This window comes from Leptopilina heterotoma, unplaced genomic scaffold, assembly GCF_015476425.1.
Source record: "Leptopilina heterotoma isolate Lh14 unplaced genomic scaffold, ASM1547642v1 Lhet_65, whole genome shotgun sequence".
NCBI lineage: Eukaryota > Metazoa > Arthropoda > Insecta > Hymenoptera > Figitidae > Leptopilina > Leptopilina heterotoma.
Genome location: NW_025111152.1, coordinates 3,487,695 through 3,507,866, shown reverse-complemented (window position 1 = coordinate 3,507,866; position 20,172 = coordinate 3,487,695). Strand labels below are relative to the sequence as shown.

The window sequence follows — 20,172 nt, the reverse complement described above, 5'->3', positions numbered from 1 at the left end:
TGGTAGAAAGTTTCAGTAAAAACGATTTCTGCTTTAACAACTTTTTTCAAATATAGTGAATTTTAAAAGAAAAATTGTTGTTTTATTAGATTTTTTTCTTTAAACTGTAAATAAATTAATTTAAACCATTAATTAATACGTTATGCTACTATTAAATAACTACACCTTCAGAAGGATGTCCACAACATTTATCAATAGTTAATTTTCTTTTTTTTTCTTAATTCTGAATATTAATAAAACGTTGAGTCGAAAAATAGCTATTTGGTACCTACGGCAATTTCTAAAGTTGACGCAAGAATTTAAAAATTGTTTTCGATAAGGACGATAAAATGAAAACTGAAGATAAAGGTACAAAAGCAATTTTACATATTGAAAAATAGGATCGCGAGAGAGAAGAATATTTGCCGAAGACAATGACAACAGTGATTGATTTTATGAGTGGGATTAGAGGAGGGGAGAGTTTTATCGTAGTCCAAGCCATTATCTAAAGACAGAATTGGTGGGACATTAATAGGGAGTTAGTGTCCCGGTTGAAGGAGTAAGAACGAACGATGAGGGCATAAACGATGGGTGCAAAATGAGGAGGAAGATGGAGGAAGATATCCCAAGGGAGAAGCTTTACACAGCTATAGGTGTGCTCGACGATAATTACATTCCTGGAGGCTGTACGTGAAGATGTAGCCTAAGAGCAAATAGCTAGTGGCAGGTCTCGGCTTCGTGTAAACTTTGCCTACGAAGCCGCATAATTTATCTCGAACGGTTAGAAAGACCAAGTCCGCAATGAAGGAGGTAGCATAAAAGATGAAAGCTCTTCCGAAACTGCACATTCTTACACAACATCATGCATCTCCTTCAACATATATATTTCATTTACTTTTATCATTTCTTCACTTTTTATCATTTTTCTTCTCAGTACATTAATTTTTACTACACGGAGAAAATTTATTTCTGATATTTCACTGAATTTTGTTCCGTAAAACTGGGTTGAAAGGACAAAAAAAGTCTGTACTGCAAAAATGAAAAAAGCGATTTTTGTCTCAACTTTTATTGATAATCAAACATTAAACACTTAGCTTTAAAATAACGAATAATTAAAAATTTTTATAGAAAGAATGATAAAATTTCCATTTTTTAAAAAGTGCATCTGGACATTTCTCCCTGAATGTCCGGGAGAGATGGCCAATACTTATGATTTTTGGCTTTTAGCTTAAACTTCATTTTTAATCATTCAAATTACTTTTCTCTTTTTCTGGTCGCATTTTGAACATTTATCATGGAAATCAGTGCAGTTTTAATGTAGCCAAAGATTACAAATACTGCACTGAATCCAATCTTCAATTAATGTCGTTTGATTGTAACTTTCGCCTGAAACAACAAATAGATCTCTATCTTTAGTATCAATTAGATGAATTACTTTGTTCTCAGACATTTTTAATTTTTTTACCTTTTATATTTTTCAATTTTAAGAGTGGTAAAGTATTGTCTGCTCTACTAACAAGTAAAAAAATACTGGAAGACATGCTTTTATCACAATTGTTAACGTGATAAACTTAAACTGTCACTTTTGCTACGTAACCTGACATCAAAATATATTAATCTCCTATATTAACAAATAATAACTATTTTAAAACAATTTTCTTTTTTTTTAGTAGAAAATAAGATTTTTTACAATGTGTCAGTAGAAATATTATTTTCGAGGTAAGTTTTAGTATTTTAATAGAGGTGGTTCAATGTAAACACAGAGCCTTCAAAATAAGACTGGTGTAACAGTTTAGAAAAAAATTTAATTTAATTATTAGTAGGGGAGGATGGGGCAAGGATAGTTAGGTAAGACCTTTTCGGATCTAGCAGCCAAACTTGATTATTTATCTGCAAATGAAAAGTATTTTTGGAAAGCCTGGTTATTTGGCTATAATTTTGCTGTACATTATTTTACTGTAGACTCAAATCCCTACGAGATATGAATGAAAAAGTAAACAAAAATTTTTAACTATCCTTGCCCCAGTACCGGGGCAAGGATAGTTAAAAGAATTCGAATGCCAAAAATGTTATAGAAAATCAGTAAATTTTTGTTTTTTTTTATTTTACTGGTTTTAGACTATTCAATATTGATATCCCAAGTATTAAAAATATGTATGGAACATTTTCTGAATTGCAATTATTATATTAAAATTCATCTGAACTAGAATCAGAAGTTTAAACAATTTTTTTCAGACGACCACCAATTTCTTGGTCATAAGCTTCGTTTTCCGTATATAATTACGCACCATTATGTATATCAACCTAAAAAGAACAATTAAACACTTTTTTAAAATTTTCAATGGTATTAACACGCTTTTACCGTGCCGTATTATCTCTAACTATCCTTGCCCCATGAGTCCATATTTCAGTTTTTTCTAAATTTTAAGGAACGACGTGAATTAATTTGAAAATAAATACGATATTCGTGTTCAGCAGGAAATTCCACTCCGGAAAACATTTTACGTAAAAAATATTCTGAAATTCTAATGTAGAAAACAATATGATAAACATTACGTTGACATTTTAGCAAAACAGACTTTTTTCAAAAATAATCTCCCAACTTCGCAAATGGCGACAGATTGACTTGCAATTTTTACAATCATCTTTTGGTGTTAAAACGCGAATATACTATGAATTACGCGATTTTTGAGCAAGCCGTCTAAGCATAACAGCAACTAACTATCCTTGCCCCATCCTCCCCTACTTTATTTTGATATAGTTTTATTTTGATACAAAAACCTGATCAAAATTTGTAAAATTTAATTGGTTCTGGACTTTATAAAAAAACCTAGTTCATTTTAACCCACTCTCTCCTATATCGAAGAGTGGGTTATGCACTAGAGAAGAACAGGGCAAGGCAGCCAATTGCTTCTTATTTCTGCATAATTTTTTTCAAATCGTGCGCTATTGAAAATTTAAACTGCTTATGGTAGTTTACTTTAGTTGCTAACAGATGGGCATTATTGCTGCAGCAGTTTAGCAATGGCAGTATCATTTATGAAAACAGACTTTTTGGATGTAACAGCGCGGCATGCCGGGACTCGTGCATGTATTCGCTTATGGCGGCGCAAGTTTCGTTCCAAATCACTCTACAAGTCACAATTTTTTGCCAAAACGATTTTTCTTTTTTTCTAAATCTTCGTAATTAAGTTTTCTATCGATCTCTCAAACCCGGTTTTGAAATTTTGTCTTTAAACATTTTTTTAATAACAATAAGTTTTAAAAAAATCATAAAATTGTAAAATATATTTTTTTCAGCTTCAATCATTCAGAAAATTAATCAAAAAACCTATTAAAAGAATGTTTGAATGTTTCTGATGTATAACAAAAATATACCAATTTATTAAATTGTTTAAACAATTAATTGTTATTTCTTTCCTAAACTGTACTTAAGGTTAGAAATTTCTAGTTTTTTCTCAATTGTTAAATTTTTCAGGAGTAAAACATCTACATTTGAAAAAAACCAAATTATTTATTTATTAAATTGTTTGAACAATTAATTGTTGTTACTTTTTCATAAAATATACTTAGGGTTTAAAAATTCTAGTTTTTTCTAAATTGTTACAATTTTTCATGAGTAAACATCTACTGATGATAAGAAATAAAAAATTATTTATTATAAAACTGTTTAGCCAATGAATTGTTGCCATTTTTTCATAAATTGCACTTAGGGCTAAAGTTTCTAGTTTTTTCAAAGTACAATTCATTAAAAAATAAAAAACTATAAATTAAATAATAAGTTTCTAGTTTTAAGTTCAGTAAATTGAAAACTTTACAAAAAATAAATTGTTTAAACAATGTTTAAATAATTAATTTTTAGTTTTTCTTTTATTCTTACATGTTTTAGTTACAAAAAATGCACAATAAAAAAAAACTAGAAGTTTCTAACCCTAAGTACAGTTTAGGAAAGAAATAACAATTAATTGTTTAAACAATTTAATAAATTGATATACTTTTGTTATACATCAGAAACACTCAAACATTCTTTTAATAGGTTTTTTGATTAATTTTCTGAATGATTGAAGCTGAAAAAAATATATTTTACGATTTTATGATTTTTTTAAAACTTATTGTTATTAAAAAAATGTTTAAAAACAAAATTTCAAAACCGGGCTTGAGAGATCGATAGAAAACTTTTTTACGAAGATTTAGAAAAAAAGAAAAATCGTTTTGGCAAAAACTTGTGACTTGTAGAGTGATTTGGAACGAAACTTGCGCCGCCATAAGCGAATACACGCACGAGTCCCGGCATGCAGCGCTGGACATTTTATTTTTTTTCTCGTAAAGTTACTGTTGTCCCATAATTAAATTTATAAGAAGTATTCTTCACTTTATAGACAATAACTACAAAAAAAAAATTTCAAATCGAAGAGGTATTTTTTTTTAAATTTTGATTCAAATATTTTTTTTAAATTTTTTTCGGGCAAAAAAAAATTTTTTTTTTATATTTTTCTTTAAAGTACTTCTTATTATGAGTATTTTCCAAAAAAAATTATCTTAAGGGGGTATTCTGGTCTAGAGGCCTCAATTTTAAGGCGTTTTTCCGAGTGGGATAAAAAAGAAAGTTTAACATTTTTAATATTTACTTTTTTTGCAAGTTATTTATTAATGTTCAAAGAATACAGAAAAAAATTGGGAAAAAAAATAATCAAAAATTTTAAAAGTTATGAACTGGTGATCGTCGCCATTTTGCTCAAAAATTTTATTTTTTCTTTTCCAAGGTACCGACCATAGCGAAGCCTTTAATAATCAAGAATTTCTTTGAGTTTTTTGTTGTAGAACATTACAAAAGTCTCCACACTGTCAACCAGTACGCTCTTTCTTTTTTTCAGTCCCCACTTCATCAGTTTATAACTTTTAAATTTTTTTATTATTTTGTTTCATAATTTTTTTCTGTACTTTTTAAACATTAATAAACAACTTGCAAGAAAAGTAAATACTAAAAATGTTAAACTTTCTTTTTTATTCTACTCGGAAAAACGCCTGAAATTGAGGCCTATAGACCAGAATACTCCCTTAATCGGTTAACAAAGAAAAAAGTTATGTGCCTTTTTTGAAAAACCGACCAAAATTTTGAGTAAGCAGTAACTCAAAAGATTTTGAAAATTTTGAAAAAACTTTTATACATTTTTAATCCATCTATATGAGGGAACAAATTCAGTAAGTATTATTAATATTGCTAAAATCATCGAAAATTCTTCAGATCACTTCCCGTGGAATTGCTCGAATAAAATTCTTGTAAAGTGATTTTTAATGCAGAATTTAGTGCTGAAGACGATGGTGTTAATGGAATTGCGATATTTTTAATATTACGGGTTTTATGGATGTTTTCTTAAAAAAGTACTCGTGGGGTTAGGCAGCCAAAACTAAATTTTTCGTCTTTTTGTGTTGATTTTATTAGTTCTTCTAAATGTTTTCTCTTTTTTTCCTACTCCAATACATTTTAAACTGAAAATTGAATTTTATAAACCATTTTTTAAGAATAACAAATTTATATTTCCTTAAAATGTTAAATTGAATTTAATTAATGTTATTATTATAATATTATTCAAATGTAAATTTTTGAAGTTTACTAACAAAATAAAAGTAAGTTAAGAACAACTACCTTCACTGAAAAAACCTAGTCTCAAAATGAGTAGCGTACGCTACTCATTTTGAGTTGCAACAAAATTAAGACTCTTAGGTGGCGCCACGTTCTATGGCGTTTAACATAGTTTCATTTTGAGATGCAACAAAAATGAGACTGGGTTTTTTGTGTGTTGTTATGTTTCACTAATTTTAACTTTAAGTTATGTTTTTTTAACTATTAAAATAGTTAGCCGCCTCACCCCACGTTTTTTCAAAACTGCCAAAATGTGGTCCTTTGGGAAAAGGGTTGTAGAAATTTTTAAGTGCAACCTGCGTCAAAATGTTCTATGGCGATTTTTTAGCCAATAAGACAAGCTTTCTAACGCGATATTAAAATTGAAAAAACGTATTTAAATAACTGCCTCGCAAATCAAAATGTGCCGTCTTGGCACAATATAACAATACACTGAGAAAACTGGAGAGTCAAATTCAGAGGTTCAAAAAGTGTATGTTTCCTTTGCTTATGAAGAGAGTTAAATAGTCCTTCTAAAATAAATTTTGAATTGGTAATGGAAATCTACTTGTATATTCTCTCCCATTATATCTGAGGGTTAAAAGTTGCGCAGAAAATGTGTACGATCTGATGCGCGCGAAATTATTTTTCTGACATTTTATGTATTTAATTTAGGGGTTAGGTTGCCATATTTATTCATTTCGCGCCGGATAAGGAAGAGGTTTCTCAAGATGGTTAATTTGTCCCTCTGTTATAAACTCATTTTCCCTCCAAGAGAAATGGCACGAATATCTGTCAATGGTGTATTTGAACATTTAGATTGTTATCCAATAGCTAACTCTCAAATATCAACGATTTGTCCCTCCAGATGTTTAGTCCAATACTCCAGTTTTCTCAGTGTAAGAAATCGTAATTTCTCAAATTATTTTAGACCCATGCAAATAAAATGTACAAGGATTTGTTGTTTACACTTATTATAAGTTACAAAAGGTTAATAAATAATCCATAATAACTGTTAAAACATATAATAAAGCGTCTTAGATTTAAAAAAAATATTTTAGAAAACATCCTAATCTCTAAGATGTAAGATACTATTTTTCTATCATACGCCTAATTTTAAGATTTCAAAAAAGACACATATATTTTTACAATAACAGAATATAGTATATTTCGTAACGAGTGCGAGCAGTTGGCAATTTTTGAATGAGCACTACAGTTTGTTCCAAAAAAAGTGCTCGTTCAAAAATTGCCAAATGCTAGCACTAGTTACGAACGATATTTTTCATAACGCGGTGCAAAAAAGGGCACTTTTTTGCACCTTGTTATGAAAAATTATTTATTGAATAAAAGAGAATGGGAATAATACATATATAGAGAAGAGGAAGATTTTGTAATTCAGAAGGAGGTAAATTTTGGTAATTGAAAAGAGAGAAAAGCCTGAGAGCTGAGACGTATATCTCGAGTACAAGATTGTTATGGAACTTTGAAGCAAGGGGAAGATGTTGGGATTTGGTACAATATTTGTTGTGCACTGTCCGTGTATGTACATGCGAATCTATGCATACATCGGATATATAGATTTCTATGTACACAGATTCTGCATACAAGGTCCATTTACATCGTGGACTCATCACCTTGTCTCGTTGTCAAGCAACTGACATTTGATTAGGATCGGAAAATTGATCTGTTTAACCATTATTATCTTATGTCTAAAGTATTTAACACTAATTTCTAATTTTTATGAATAATATTATCATGCAGGTGCACTGATTTGCTTCTTTTGGCAAAATTTTCAAAAATATGTGACACGCCCCTAAGAAAGGAACCTAAGAACACAGTTTTTCTAAGGACATCAAATTGAGACAAAAAATTTTTTTTTATTAACAATTAAAATAATTGCGAAGCGACGTTCTGATACGTTTTTTGTCTCAATTTTATGTCCGCACACAGAAAAAAAAGTTCACGAATCTCTCGTGAACTAGTATATCACTTTTGGATGGGACACAAAATTTCAAAATTTTCATTCACTTTTGATTAGAAATGGCGAACGTCAACAAAAAACTGAAACAAAGTTAATGAATTTTTGATGAACTGTTAATGAAGAGTAGTTCGTCAAAAGTAGAGGTACAAGTTCACGAAAAAATCGTGAACTCGCGAGTGTCAGTAGTATGCGCAGTTCGTAATGCGCATCAAATATGGCTGATCAAGCATTCATCATTCAGTCGGTGTCATCGGTGTTTACATTCGGGCAAATTCTTTGATGAAAGTTATTATTTAGAAACAGTGTTTTTTATTATTTAGTGAATATTTTTGTGTGGTAATTTCTTTTGTAAAACAAATAATTCATAAAATAAATTAAAGGTTACGACAAGGGTCTTTTTCTACTTTGCACGGTCCTGAGTTTTACAGCAGACAAAGCTAATCGTGTCATTTGCAAAAGTACTGTGTATATATAGATTTAGCCGTGGCGGTTAGTTGTTAGAAATATTATGTTATAGGGTATAGGTACTAGGTTCGAATCCCGTGAAGCGAATTACGAATTTTAATGGCGATAAAATTGTGTATTCTGTGTAGTTGGGTGCGTATAGGCGTCAAGTTATCAAATTAAGTGAAATACTATAAAAAAGTAGTGTTTGTTGATTTTCAAGAATTTTGTGTCCCATCCAAAAGTGATATACTAGTTCACGAGAGATTCGTGAACTTTTTTTCCGTGCAGAAAAGATGTGAAGCTAACAATTTTAGGTTGTGTTTATAATTTTTATATTGAAAATACAAAAAGTGGATCAACTATTTGTTGACAGGTCGGTCTTTAGGTACCTTTCCTAGGAGCGCGTTACATTAATATATTTCATTCGAGAAGTCTGTTTCTTTTGTACTCGACATTTTCAAAGATTGTTGGCTAAAAAAATTTACATTCTGAGTTTTTACGTATTTTTTAGTCCTCTTTCAGAATCTACAAGAAAATTTAACTTTTCACTTAAGGATAAAAAGTTATCATTGTTTAAACAAAGAAAAGCACAAATTTTTGGGGTTTTCTTTTATTAAGGTATTAATCGCGCAGATGGCTCTGGCCAAAAGTTTACCGGGCTGCTTTCTAGAGTGGGGCAGTGAGAGTGAGAGAGACAGTTTAACTCCCCACTCTATTCGTTCGTATAAAAGTTCATACACGGAAAGAAAAAGTCTAAAGAATATTCTAAGGGTTTTTGGGGTCGCTGATCACGATTCTGAAGTCAGATTTTCAAAATAAATCATTTTTCATCCAAAATGGCCGCCAAAAATTTTGAAAAATTTTAAAAGTGGATAAATTCTTTTAGAAATTCTTACTCGGGGGTTTTTGGGGTCGCTGATCACGATTCTGAAGTCATATTTTCAGAATACATAATTTTTCATCCAAAATGTCCGCCAAAAATTTTGAAAAATTTTAAAAGTGGATAAATTCTTGTAATAATTCTTACCATTTAAACTTTGAAAAGCTAATAACAGATTCGTAATCAGCGACCCCGAAAACCCCCGAATAACGAATTTTAAGCGTATTCAATGAATTTTTCAAAATCGTGACCGCCATTTTGGATCCGCCATTTTGAATTTTATAAAACTAATGTCAGATTCGTAATCAGCGACCACGAAAACCCCCGAGTTACGAATTTTAAGCGAATCCATTGAATTTTTCAAAATCGTGTCCGCCATTTTGGATCCGCCATTTTGAATTTTATAAAACTAATGTCAGATTCGTAATCAGCGACAACGAAAATCCCCGAGTAACGATTTTTAAGCGAATCCAATGAATTTTTCAAAATCGTGTCCGACATTTTGGATCCGCCATTTTGAATTTTATAAAACTAATGTCAGATTCGTAATCAGCGACAACGAAAATCCCCGAGTAACGATTTTTAAGCGAATCCAATGAATTTTTCAAAATCGTGTCCGACATTTTGGATCCGCCATTTTGAATTTTTGAAAACTAACACCGGAATCGTAATCAGCGACCCCAAAAACCCCTTAGTACCTATTGTCATGAAAATTTATTTACAAGAAGGTCTTACACATTTTGGGACCATTTTGTTATATTTTAGCTACACACTGAAGGGGTTAAAAAAATTATAGATTATAAATATTCTCATATAATAGAAAAAATGTTTTTAATTGTCGTAAAATTATTATTATATTTTATGAAACTATCAATATACAGAAGTAAAATTATTTTAATACTTATAAGAAAGATGAGTTCAGATGTGTATTCCAGACAAGTTTAAAAAAATTACTATACTGTATGAAATATTTTGAAGAATCGCGCACGCGTCAGTTGCGCAGTAGTCTGCTGCGCATACATTTGCACAGTGAGAATGTCCTCTAGTATCGAAGGACCACCTGCAGCGTGCGTTGCGTAGCTAGTTGGTTAGGATTGCGTTCTATTAATATTAGGGTTGTGCGTTCGATTCCAGTCGTTAGTAGATTTTCTGTTAGGTAGGCTATCATTAAGCATAAATAAATGTTCAGAGTTTATAGTGTATGAATTCTGGGTGCCATATCAAGATACGTGGTGCTTTAAAAAAGTTTAAAAACTAAAAGGTAAACTATATAAATTTTTTTAAAATAAATTTTCTGTATGATAAGTTATTATACATTTTATTGTCAGGTTTTACATTTATATACAGTATAGTAATTTACTTTATATTGATTCAACATATTCACTATACTGTATTAAGAATGTTTCAATGAATGTAAGGATTAAATATTTCATAGAAAGGCTTTGTATTTTAAAACAGTATTTTAATTTATTTCATATATTAATCCAAATTTTATTCATATTTGTCTTTATTTTCTTTAAACTTTATTGTAATTGTTATCATAGAGTTATTAAAATAGAGTGCGCGAGTTATACCTTTTACCGTGAGAGGCATTCTTAGGCGCATAGAAAGAGACAAAAGCATGAAAGTAGACCCCTTTTCTTACCTTGTTTATTGGCGCATGTGCAAGAATGAAAGTTTTTGGTTAGGTTTTTGTCTAAAAAGATCGCATGAAAAATTGTTTTAAATATTATAAATGTTTTATTTTAATTTTAAATTTATTTTAAATTATTTATTTGTCATGTAAATAAAAGAAAAATATAATTGCAAGCAAGCAACAGTTGTTTCGATGCATCAGCTGTTTCACTATCGCGCATGCGTTATTAGAGAAAGAAAGGAAAGGGGTCTTCTTTTCGTCTTTTCGTATGGCTGTCTCCGTCTATGCGCCTAAGAAACATTTTGGTCGCTTGCGCACTCTATTCTAATAACTCTATGATTGTTATGAATATTAATTAGAGATACAGTATTGAAACATTTTTAAAAAGTGACTCTTGTCCAACTTTTTAATACAAACATTAAAATATTCTTTAGACTTTTTCTTTCCGTGTATAATTTAATTTTTTTTTAACTTTCTGTCAATATATTTATAGTTTGGTGCGGTCTAAAAATGTCATGTTTCTTTTATGCATTTGTTTCATCTAATTGAATACTTTGGTAGTTTTATTTCAAAATCTGACGATTAGTTATCATATAAATAATTATTAAACAAATTCAATGCATGCATATATAAAAATAAGAGCGATATGAAAAAAAATGTCTTTCAAATATTTGTTTATTAATTTGGTGGAAAAAGGAAATATTTCTTGTAGTTTCAATTGTTAATTCTTAATTTGTTTATAAAATTGTTTATAACATTGTGAAATAATAATCTTAAAGAATGTTATCTTCATTATTCATTGCAACTATAAAAAAGAGCGATTTGAAAATTGAAAAATGTTTTTCTACATTTGTGTCTTTCAAATCTTAATTTGTTTATAAAAATTGTTAAACGATTTCCAAGCAAAACTTTAGTTTTAGTGGAATAAAACTACAAAAATTTTTACTTTCTTTGTTTAAACAATCCTAACTTTATGTCCTTAAGTCATCAAAAGAAAGAGGACTGAAAGTTCTGAAAGAGGACGACAAAATACGAAATTTTTTATTTAACACTCGAGAACTATAATAATAGGGGAGTATGTCCAGTTGTGAGACACTTCCAGTTGTGAGACAGTCGATTTTTTTTTAACACGCAATATTAAAGAGCCAAAACTTTTTTTCCAAGTTAATTAATTGGAAAAGGTAAATGTAATGCATTTTCTTTTAGTATTTTCCTTATATTTTGTGATGTAATATTGCATTGTTCTAATCTACGTTTGAAAATAATTTAATTTTCCTTTTTCGAAATAGCGCCAATTTCTGGGTGTGAGACGCAGCATATCACCAGTTGTGAGACGGTGTCGACACCCATCTGGGCAGCATAAAAAATACGAGTTTGCAGGCATACTATTTAAATGGTGTTTTGATTTTTTTTCTCGTATTTTTGGTCATGTCAAGTGGAAGAAAATCAACCGATTCAGAAAGTTTTTAAATTTTAGCAATTTTTATTAAGTGTCTCACAACTGGACATATTTTTTTTGTCAAAAGCGATGTGCTCGGAAAATTGATCATAACTTTTTTTGAGTCCATCTGAACACTATACTTTCTCTGAATAAAAGTTGCGTATTTAAGTTACTTTTCGAACGGTATATTTTATTTACAATTTCGTTTACCCATTTACAATTGATGGGTCAAAAACAAAACCCGTCTCATACCTGGGCACACTCCCCTACACTTTTATCCCTAGAGTGTTAAAAAAAATTCAGCAAAACTAAGTACCGGATTGTGCAACATTTTTTATGCGCTTTATATTTTGAGTGTAAACTTATAAAAATAGTAGTAAGTTTACATTTTCTTTTTCTCGTTTCATCAAAAAACAGGAAAGAATTACTGTTGGCGCGCAAGTGTTCACGACTGTTGTTTATCGCTGAAACTTTAACTTCAGAGGTTTGGTGCTGCGTATATACTTTGAACTGAAGTTAAAGCACAGGATCTTATATACCTCAAGGCATTTGTAACTAACACTTTCTGAATTAAAAAAGTCTGTTTCACCTTTTCTGAAATTTAACTCTTTAACCTACTTTTCAAGTCTTTGACGTTAAAAATTTTTAACACTAAATCAAGTGGGAAGAAAGAAAATTGTTGATTTCATAATAAAAAATGATTTGCTACTTTTAAAGATTATTTTCTTGTTTTTTAATTTTTTTTTATCAAATTTTCTTTGCACTTTAATAAAAATGAGAACTTGACAGTATATAATTTGGTTTTAAAGTTATCGATGAATGCAAAAATGTAGAAAAATTACCATTAACGTGTAATTTTGAGAGAAAATTACACATTACCATAAACGTTCACGATCATTAGATACAGGTCTCTCATCGAAATAACGATAATAATCCATTTTTGCCTTTAAAATACTTTCTAGTGGAATTAAACTTCCCTCTCACATAATCCCTTCTAATTGTTGTCATTTTCCATTTTCAACCGATATTCACAACTGCTTTTTAAATTGAAAACAAAATATAAAACATTTTCTAAACTTAGTTTTAAATAATAAGATCTTTTTGTCGAAAATTGATTGTTGTAAATTTTTGTTCTGATAAATACACAAAGAAGAAAGGAAAGAGAGTGGAATTAATATTATCAGAAATTGTCATCAGAAGTTCAGTGGATTATATTCACAAACCTCAAAATCGGACTGGAAGTTAAACGTTACAGCGTTTATTTCACTTTGACGTGACCGCATTTCCTCCCCTTTTACCCACTCCCTTCAACTCATTGGGGTAAACTCGTTGGTTTCTCCATCGATTTCAAACCTCAGGGCCCCATATCCTTTGGGATTCAAGCACGAAAGTTACACTTCACGTTATAAATCTTTCCTCTCTGATTTGTGTCCGATTTCCGCTTGTTTCATTTAAAAATATCGATATATCAAACTTTGAAAAGAAAAAAGAGAGAAAAAGACAAGAAAAAATGGGAGGAAGATTATTTTATGAAGATTATTATAAATATTATTTTGAAATTTATTGTGCAAGAAAGGGTGTGCCAAACACTTTAGGAGGAGTTGTCGAAATGAAATTGCACGAAGCTCCCTGACGATAATAGTATATGTATGGGTGAAACTTGAGGAAATTTAACTCATTAATATTTAACAGCTCTTATAGTTTTACTAATGGGACAAGTTGTCACAGACGGAATTAACCGTCGATAGCTCTCAAACTAATTAACTAGATAAGTCTTTGTGATACCTCTGGGTAGTTCACTAAAGGTGCTAACTTTCAAGGAGCCTCGTGAGACGGAAGTCTATATATGTACTGTATACATCTGCTTTCCTGTAACTATAAGTTTTTCAACTGTCTTTACACATGGAAAGAAATGTTTTTCAAAAATTTAATAAACAGATTATTAAAATTGGGCTATTCGATGTTTGCTATAAAAATGTTATCGAGGATTTCTCGGGATGCGAATAACGAGTTTAAAGTCAGTTTTTAAAAATTCAAAATGGCGAATCCAATATGGCGAATGACTTGTTTATATTTGTCGGATTCGTTTAAATTTTGTTATTCGGGGGTTTTCAGAGTCACTGATTACGAATCCGAAGTCAGTTTTTAAATATTTAAAATGGCGGAAGATTTTATGAAAATTCATTTGAGTTTGCGACAAATGAATATAAGGTAAACGTTACAAAACAGCGTTCAATTTTTTTGTTGTCAATCGAACTAAACATAGTAGTATAAAGATGAATGTCTGCTTAGTAAAGCAAACAAAGCTGATTCTATTTCAGATTTTTTAATCATATTATTAATTTACATGAAAAATAATTATATTAAAATTAATTAAAAAGCTTTGAAAAAATCAAACGAAATCTTGATAAAATGTCAGTTTTCAAAACATTTATTTGCTATAACACTTATTATTATTTATATTTATTACAATAACTATTAGATTTAACTGAACGACCGTTTAGTGAAGCTTACTTTTTGTTTTGTTGAACGAAAATGTCACCATATAGTTTAGTAACTATGACTCAGGGTTGAGTCTCTTTTAAAAATTGTAAATAAAGTTTTTCTAAAACTTAAAAAATTTCTTAAATAAATATTTAATTGTTATTTTGTATTTACAGCTCAATTGAAATTTTTTATAAATCTATGACCTTCTAAAATTTCATTACTTCTGAAAATTGCATATTTTTTTAACTAAAATTTTTTGTAAGTTAATTATAATTAATAACTTTCAAAAATTTATTGTAGATATTGTTTTGAAATTCATTATGATTGAAATGATTTTGATGAAAAAAAAATATTCAAGGAGAATTGAAAAGATTTTGAACTTTAACTTTGAAAGTCTTGCACGGAGAGAAGAAAGTAGTCAATCAAACCTCGTTATTGAGAAATTTTAATTTAATTTTTTAAAGATAGGGGAGACTGGGGCGAAAGGTTAAACTGTGAAAACAGTTAAAATTCATTATCTTTCGAACGGAAATAGTTAGAGCATTGCAATTTTAATTATAGAAGGGTGTTATCACTCTAAATAAATGTCCGGAGTTATGTGACATTCTGTTTATTTTTGTGGTGTCCATATTTAAAGTTTGTTTTCACTCTATTTTGAAAATTTTTTCGTAAAAGAAAATATCAACTTTTAAGTATATTTTTTGAATTTATTCTCATCGCGATTTTTTTAGGTCCTTATTTGGGTCCCCTGAAAAGATACCTAAAGGTATTTGCTGAATATCTTTAGTCAGATTTTTTATATTTGTTGTTAAAGCCAAAAATCCACCCTGGGGAGAAAAGTTAAATGTATTTTTACATGTTGTTAAAAATGTTTTTTACATTTTTCGTTATTTTTGGGTTTATTTGTTTAAAAATTATTTATTTGACATTAGGCAAGTACTCTGTCAAAAAACAAGACCGTTCACGTGAAATAAACAAAAAAAATTTTTTTTTTGAAATTTCAATTTATTATAGGGATCAGGAAAAAAGTAAAAAATTCTGTCTAAAAACCACTCTAAAAATTTGAATCAGTTAAAAATAACTGATTTGGAGACAAAAAGTAAGTCACTAAATCAAATAGTAATATTTTTACTGATCGTTTAAGTTAAAAATAACTGATGCTTTAGTAGATTTTCTTTAACTGATACAATTAGTCAAGTTTAAATAATTTTTTAGTTATTGTTTACTGAAAATCAGTCATTTTTTCACTTAAAATCAGTTATTTTTTAATTAATTCAGAAATAGAAAGTCAGTCACTGAATGTCAGTTAAGGCTATAATTTTTAACTGACTCAAATTTAGAGAGCAGGGAAAAATAAAATAAAATTTTCAAATTTTGTACACTTTTCTACAAAGTTTTATAAAAATTGGTTTAAAAAACGTAGTTTGGGAGAACAGAAACAAGATTCTTCATGAAAATCTTAAATAAAGGCACCGTCATAATCGAATTTAATTACGTTTTAAACGTTTTTTCTAAATTCTACTTAGAAAAATATATATCCCTATACCAAATAAGAACACAATCGATCAAACAGAATTTTTTTTAGAGTAAGAAATGTTATTTAGCCCAAAAAGCGAGACTAATAGGGTTTTTTACAGTACACTTCATGTACGGAACTCCAATCAATGATAAAAATTTGTTATGTTCGAATAACTATTGTAAATATACACTTTTTTTACTTTAGTATACTATGCTAAATATACTATGCTATATATCATATTGTACTGAAATTTAAAAGAAAGTGTTAAATTAAAAAAGAGAAAGAAGAGAGAAATTTAGAAGAAAAATTAAAATTAGAATGTAGAAGAAAGTGTAAAATATAACAAAAATTGTGCTTTTTAGAAAAATTTTAATACTTTTTTTTAAAAAATTACCATTTTGTACAGAGAAGTTGAAAAATATGTAAATTTTGATTTTGGTACGAAAGAGATATGAACGAGTGCAACTTTAGTATTGAATTATATATAAATAGGTTACATCCGCATAAAGTGGGATAGATTAATTTTTTTTCCGACCCAGAAACTGGAAGCATCTGCTTCATTATCTTTCATTACACAATGATCTAGTATATACAAGCACACATTCTCCCATCTCTGCTTTATTCCTTGATATTTGGGTCATCATCACCGCATTTGTTCCCTGCAAGATAGATTCCTTCAGTTTCTTCATTCCATACAAGAGAGCACTGACATCTAATTAATTTTACTTCACTATTTAATTTATTCCAAAAATAAGTAGGTCAGTCTTAAGTGTTAGCAATGCCCGCGGTCCAACAATTAGTGCATCCACCATCCTTTATTAGCATTTGCCTTCTGAAAATTTATTACTCATACCTTATTGATTGACTAGGGTTAATGTAGTCCCTAAATTTAAATTAGACTAATAATAATAATTTATTTTTACCAATTCAGTTACTTTATGCAAACGTACTGATCAAATCGGTATAGAATCAAAATTTTATCTATTTTCAAACAGAGAAATTAATAAAAAAAAATTAACAAAAACTGAAAAATTCTTTATTTGTTGTACTTGTAGCAAAGAATGAACCATCCTCTTTACCCGACAAACAACAACTGGAAAGTGACAAAAGTCAAAAGCAAACCGAAGTTAACTTTCTCAATCGATGAAAATTTCTATTTTAATCGAAAGGTGAATTCGATCGGTTTTAAAGTCACAAACGATGCATTAGGTACTAATTACAATATGTATAGAGAAACTTCCTGGTGTTTGATATGCACCATGCAATTATAGTCTAAACGAAAGCAAACATACATCTCAAGGACAAGAATAGTCACTAAATGTATGTTTAGTTTGAAGCAGATCGAAACTGAATTTTTAAATGCCAATGACGATAGTTGAAATGACAATGGAGAATAGCAAAACTGTAATTAGAAAGCATAAACCTTCCTGGTATTTGCATCATCCTTTCATGTGTCTTTAGCTGCCAATTAAAGTATCCTTTCTCTAGTATAGTTCAGGTGCATAAAAAACTCCCCATCGAAAATTTACAACATGCTCGTCTACAGACCCGAAGATGCCTTTAAAATGAATCTCATAATTTTCAAATTCTTCGGACTTTGGCCATCAGTTGTCAAAAATCGTACCCTAAGGTACGATTCTTAAAAATTCTAAACTTAATCGGAAATTTTTTTTCAGCCTTTTTTTATTCTGTTCTCTTTTATATACCTAATTTTATATGATTATCGAGTGTCTGGAATGTAAACGAAACAAAATGCACAATATTCAAAATTCTTTCATTCTTTATATCGAACAGACACCCACATATAGATATGCAATACAAATAAATACATAATAAATTTACAAATAAATTTAATTATCTAAATAATTTTATGTAGAAATAAATAATTTTCTTTCCTTTAAAATTTGTTTTCTTTCTTTTTAAATTTTAGATTCTTTTACACATTATACGGTTATAGTGTACAATTATTTTATATATTGGCAATATTACCGACACAATTCATCAATATTTATCTTATGCGTGATGATTTGGAAAAATTGGTTGATATCTTTTTTTTCACATTAACATGCGTTGGTTATATAACGAAACTAGTTGTTTTTTTATTACGTCGTAAGGAAATTGAAGGATTTTTCACGAGACTACATCAACCAATTTTTGCACCAAGACGTAAGGAAGATCTGACAATTTTGAAAGATTTTATTGTTTCCGCAAGAGCAAGTACGTTGATCTACGTGAGCTTGACGATACTAACAGTTGGAAGCTGGATTTTATTTCCGTTAGTTGATAACAAAGAGGTAAATTTGTTTTTCACATCAAATATATATTTTTTTATTGAAAATTCTTTTCTAAAAGTTGTTATACTTTCATTGTTAATTGTTTTTAGGAGAAAATTTTCATTTATGCGAATAAATGTTAAGATGGTGTAAAAAATAAATTGTAATTTTTGTTAAAACAACTAAATTTTAACTAATTGCGACCGAGAAGTCATTTTTTCCGATTGAATTTTTACTCATCATTTTTAAAAATGCTGGGCTAAAAAATTACATATGGTGTTTCTATCGTATTGTTTGGTCCTCTTTCGCAGAACCTAAATCAAAGTTTAATATTTAACATATGAATCGCTTTAGGAAAATTTTGGAATGACAAAATATTTGGTTCAAACTGTATGACCTCTCATTTAGAGATAATTAGAAATTTTTATTTTTTCGAAATTCAAAATGGCGTCTCAAAAATGGCGGACAAAATAACTAAAATTTCAAATAGGCAACAAAATTAATTGCAGATATATTTTCTCATCATAAATAACTAAACTCAATATAAAACTAACATCTATGATCAAAAATAGACTAATATTAAACTATATTTTAAACAATTTTTATAAACAAATTATGTTTTGAAAGACACAAATATTGTCGAAAAACATTTTTTTCATATGGCTCTTATTTTTATAGGTGCAATGAATCTTGAAGATAAAAATTATTTAGCATTATTATTTAACAATGTTATAAACAATTTTATAAATAAATCAAGAATTAACAACAATTGAAGCTGGATAAAATAGCTCTCTTTTCCATATAGACTTTTTTAATGTTTTCTTAATGAATCTTTGAGATAAAAATTGTTGATTACATTTATTTAATCAGCATTATAAACAATATTCATAAACAAATTCTGAATTAGCAACAAGTGACGGTGAAAAGATTACGTTTTTTGTTCAACATTTTTTTCAACAGGATTAATGATTCTTGAAACTCATATTTTTAAATAAAGTTTTAAACAATTGTTGTAAACAAATTACATAGTAACAATAGTAAAAGAAAAGATTGACTTTTTCACTTCAGATATAATTTGTTTATAAGAATTGTTTATAACTTTGTTGAAAAATATTAAAAATTAAATTTAATCTTCAAGTATTATTAACCCTATAAAAAATGGTAGGGAAAAAACCCATTTTCATTCATATTTAATTCCTGTTAATATGTACTCTGTTTACAACAATTGTTTATAAGACTTTATAGAAAAACACTTAGATACAAATTTAAATCTCAAGATTCATTAATCTTATATAAAAAAAAAAATAGTGAAAGAAAGAAAGAAATAGTAAAATCCTTTTCAACTTCCCTTGTTGCTAACTCGGAATTTGTTTAGAAGAATTGTTTAGAAAGCTTTTAAAATTTTAAATAAATGTAATCAATAATTTTTATCTCAAAGATTCATTAAAAGAACAGTAAAAATGTCGATGGAAGAAGGAATTATATTCTTCAGGTTCAATTGTTTTTAATTCTTAATTTGTTTATAAAATTGTTTATAACATTGTTAAAATAATAATGCTAAATAATGCTATGAGGAAGCAAAGTGTTCCAGAAATGAACACAAAAATGTACAACTTGGTAGCGGTTTTTATATTTTATATTTAAAAAAAAAGAAAAACGGACTTTTCGGACAAAATTGATTAATAATCGTTGTACATTAAGATTATGTTGTTTGTTTGTAGGATTTTAATGATATAAGAATGATTGTTTAATATTTAAATAACTATTATTATTTGTTTGTAGGATAAAGTATTATTATTTGCAGCATGGTATCCTTACAATGCGACAGTTGATCCAGCTTATGGTTACACATATGCTTCACAAACAATTTTACTTTTAACAACTGCATCCATGAATTCTCAAATAG

The 20,172-nt window shown here is 28.8% G+C and overlaps 1 protein-coding gene across 1 annotated transcript; it reads left to right on the top strand.

Annotated features, from left to right (window-relative positions):
- Positions 1 to 17,433: 17,433 nt before the first annotated feature.
- On the top strand, positions 17,434 to 20,168 carry LOC122509987 (the record flags this gene model as incomplete). The annotated part of the gene is made up of 3 exons (XM_043624352.1): positions 17,434 to 17,623; positions 18,206 to 18,287; positions 20,049 to 20,168. Coding segments are annotated over exons 1-3 (300 nt in total), but the record flags the coding sequence as incomplete, so codon positions are not given.
- Between the last annotated feature and the right edge of the window lie 4 nt (positions 20,169 to 20,172).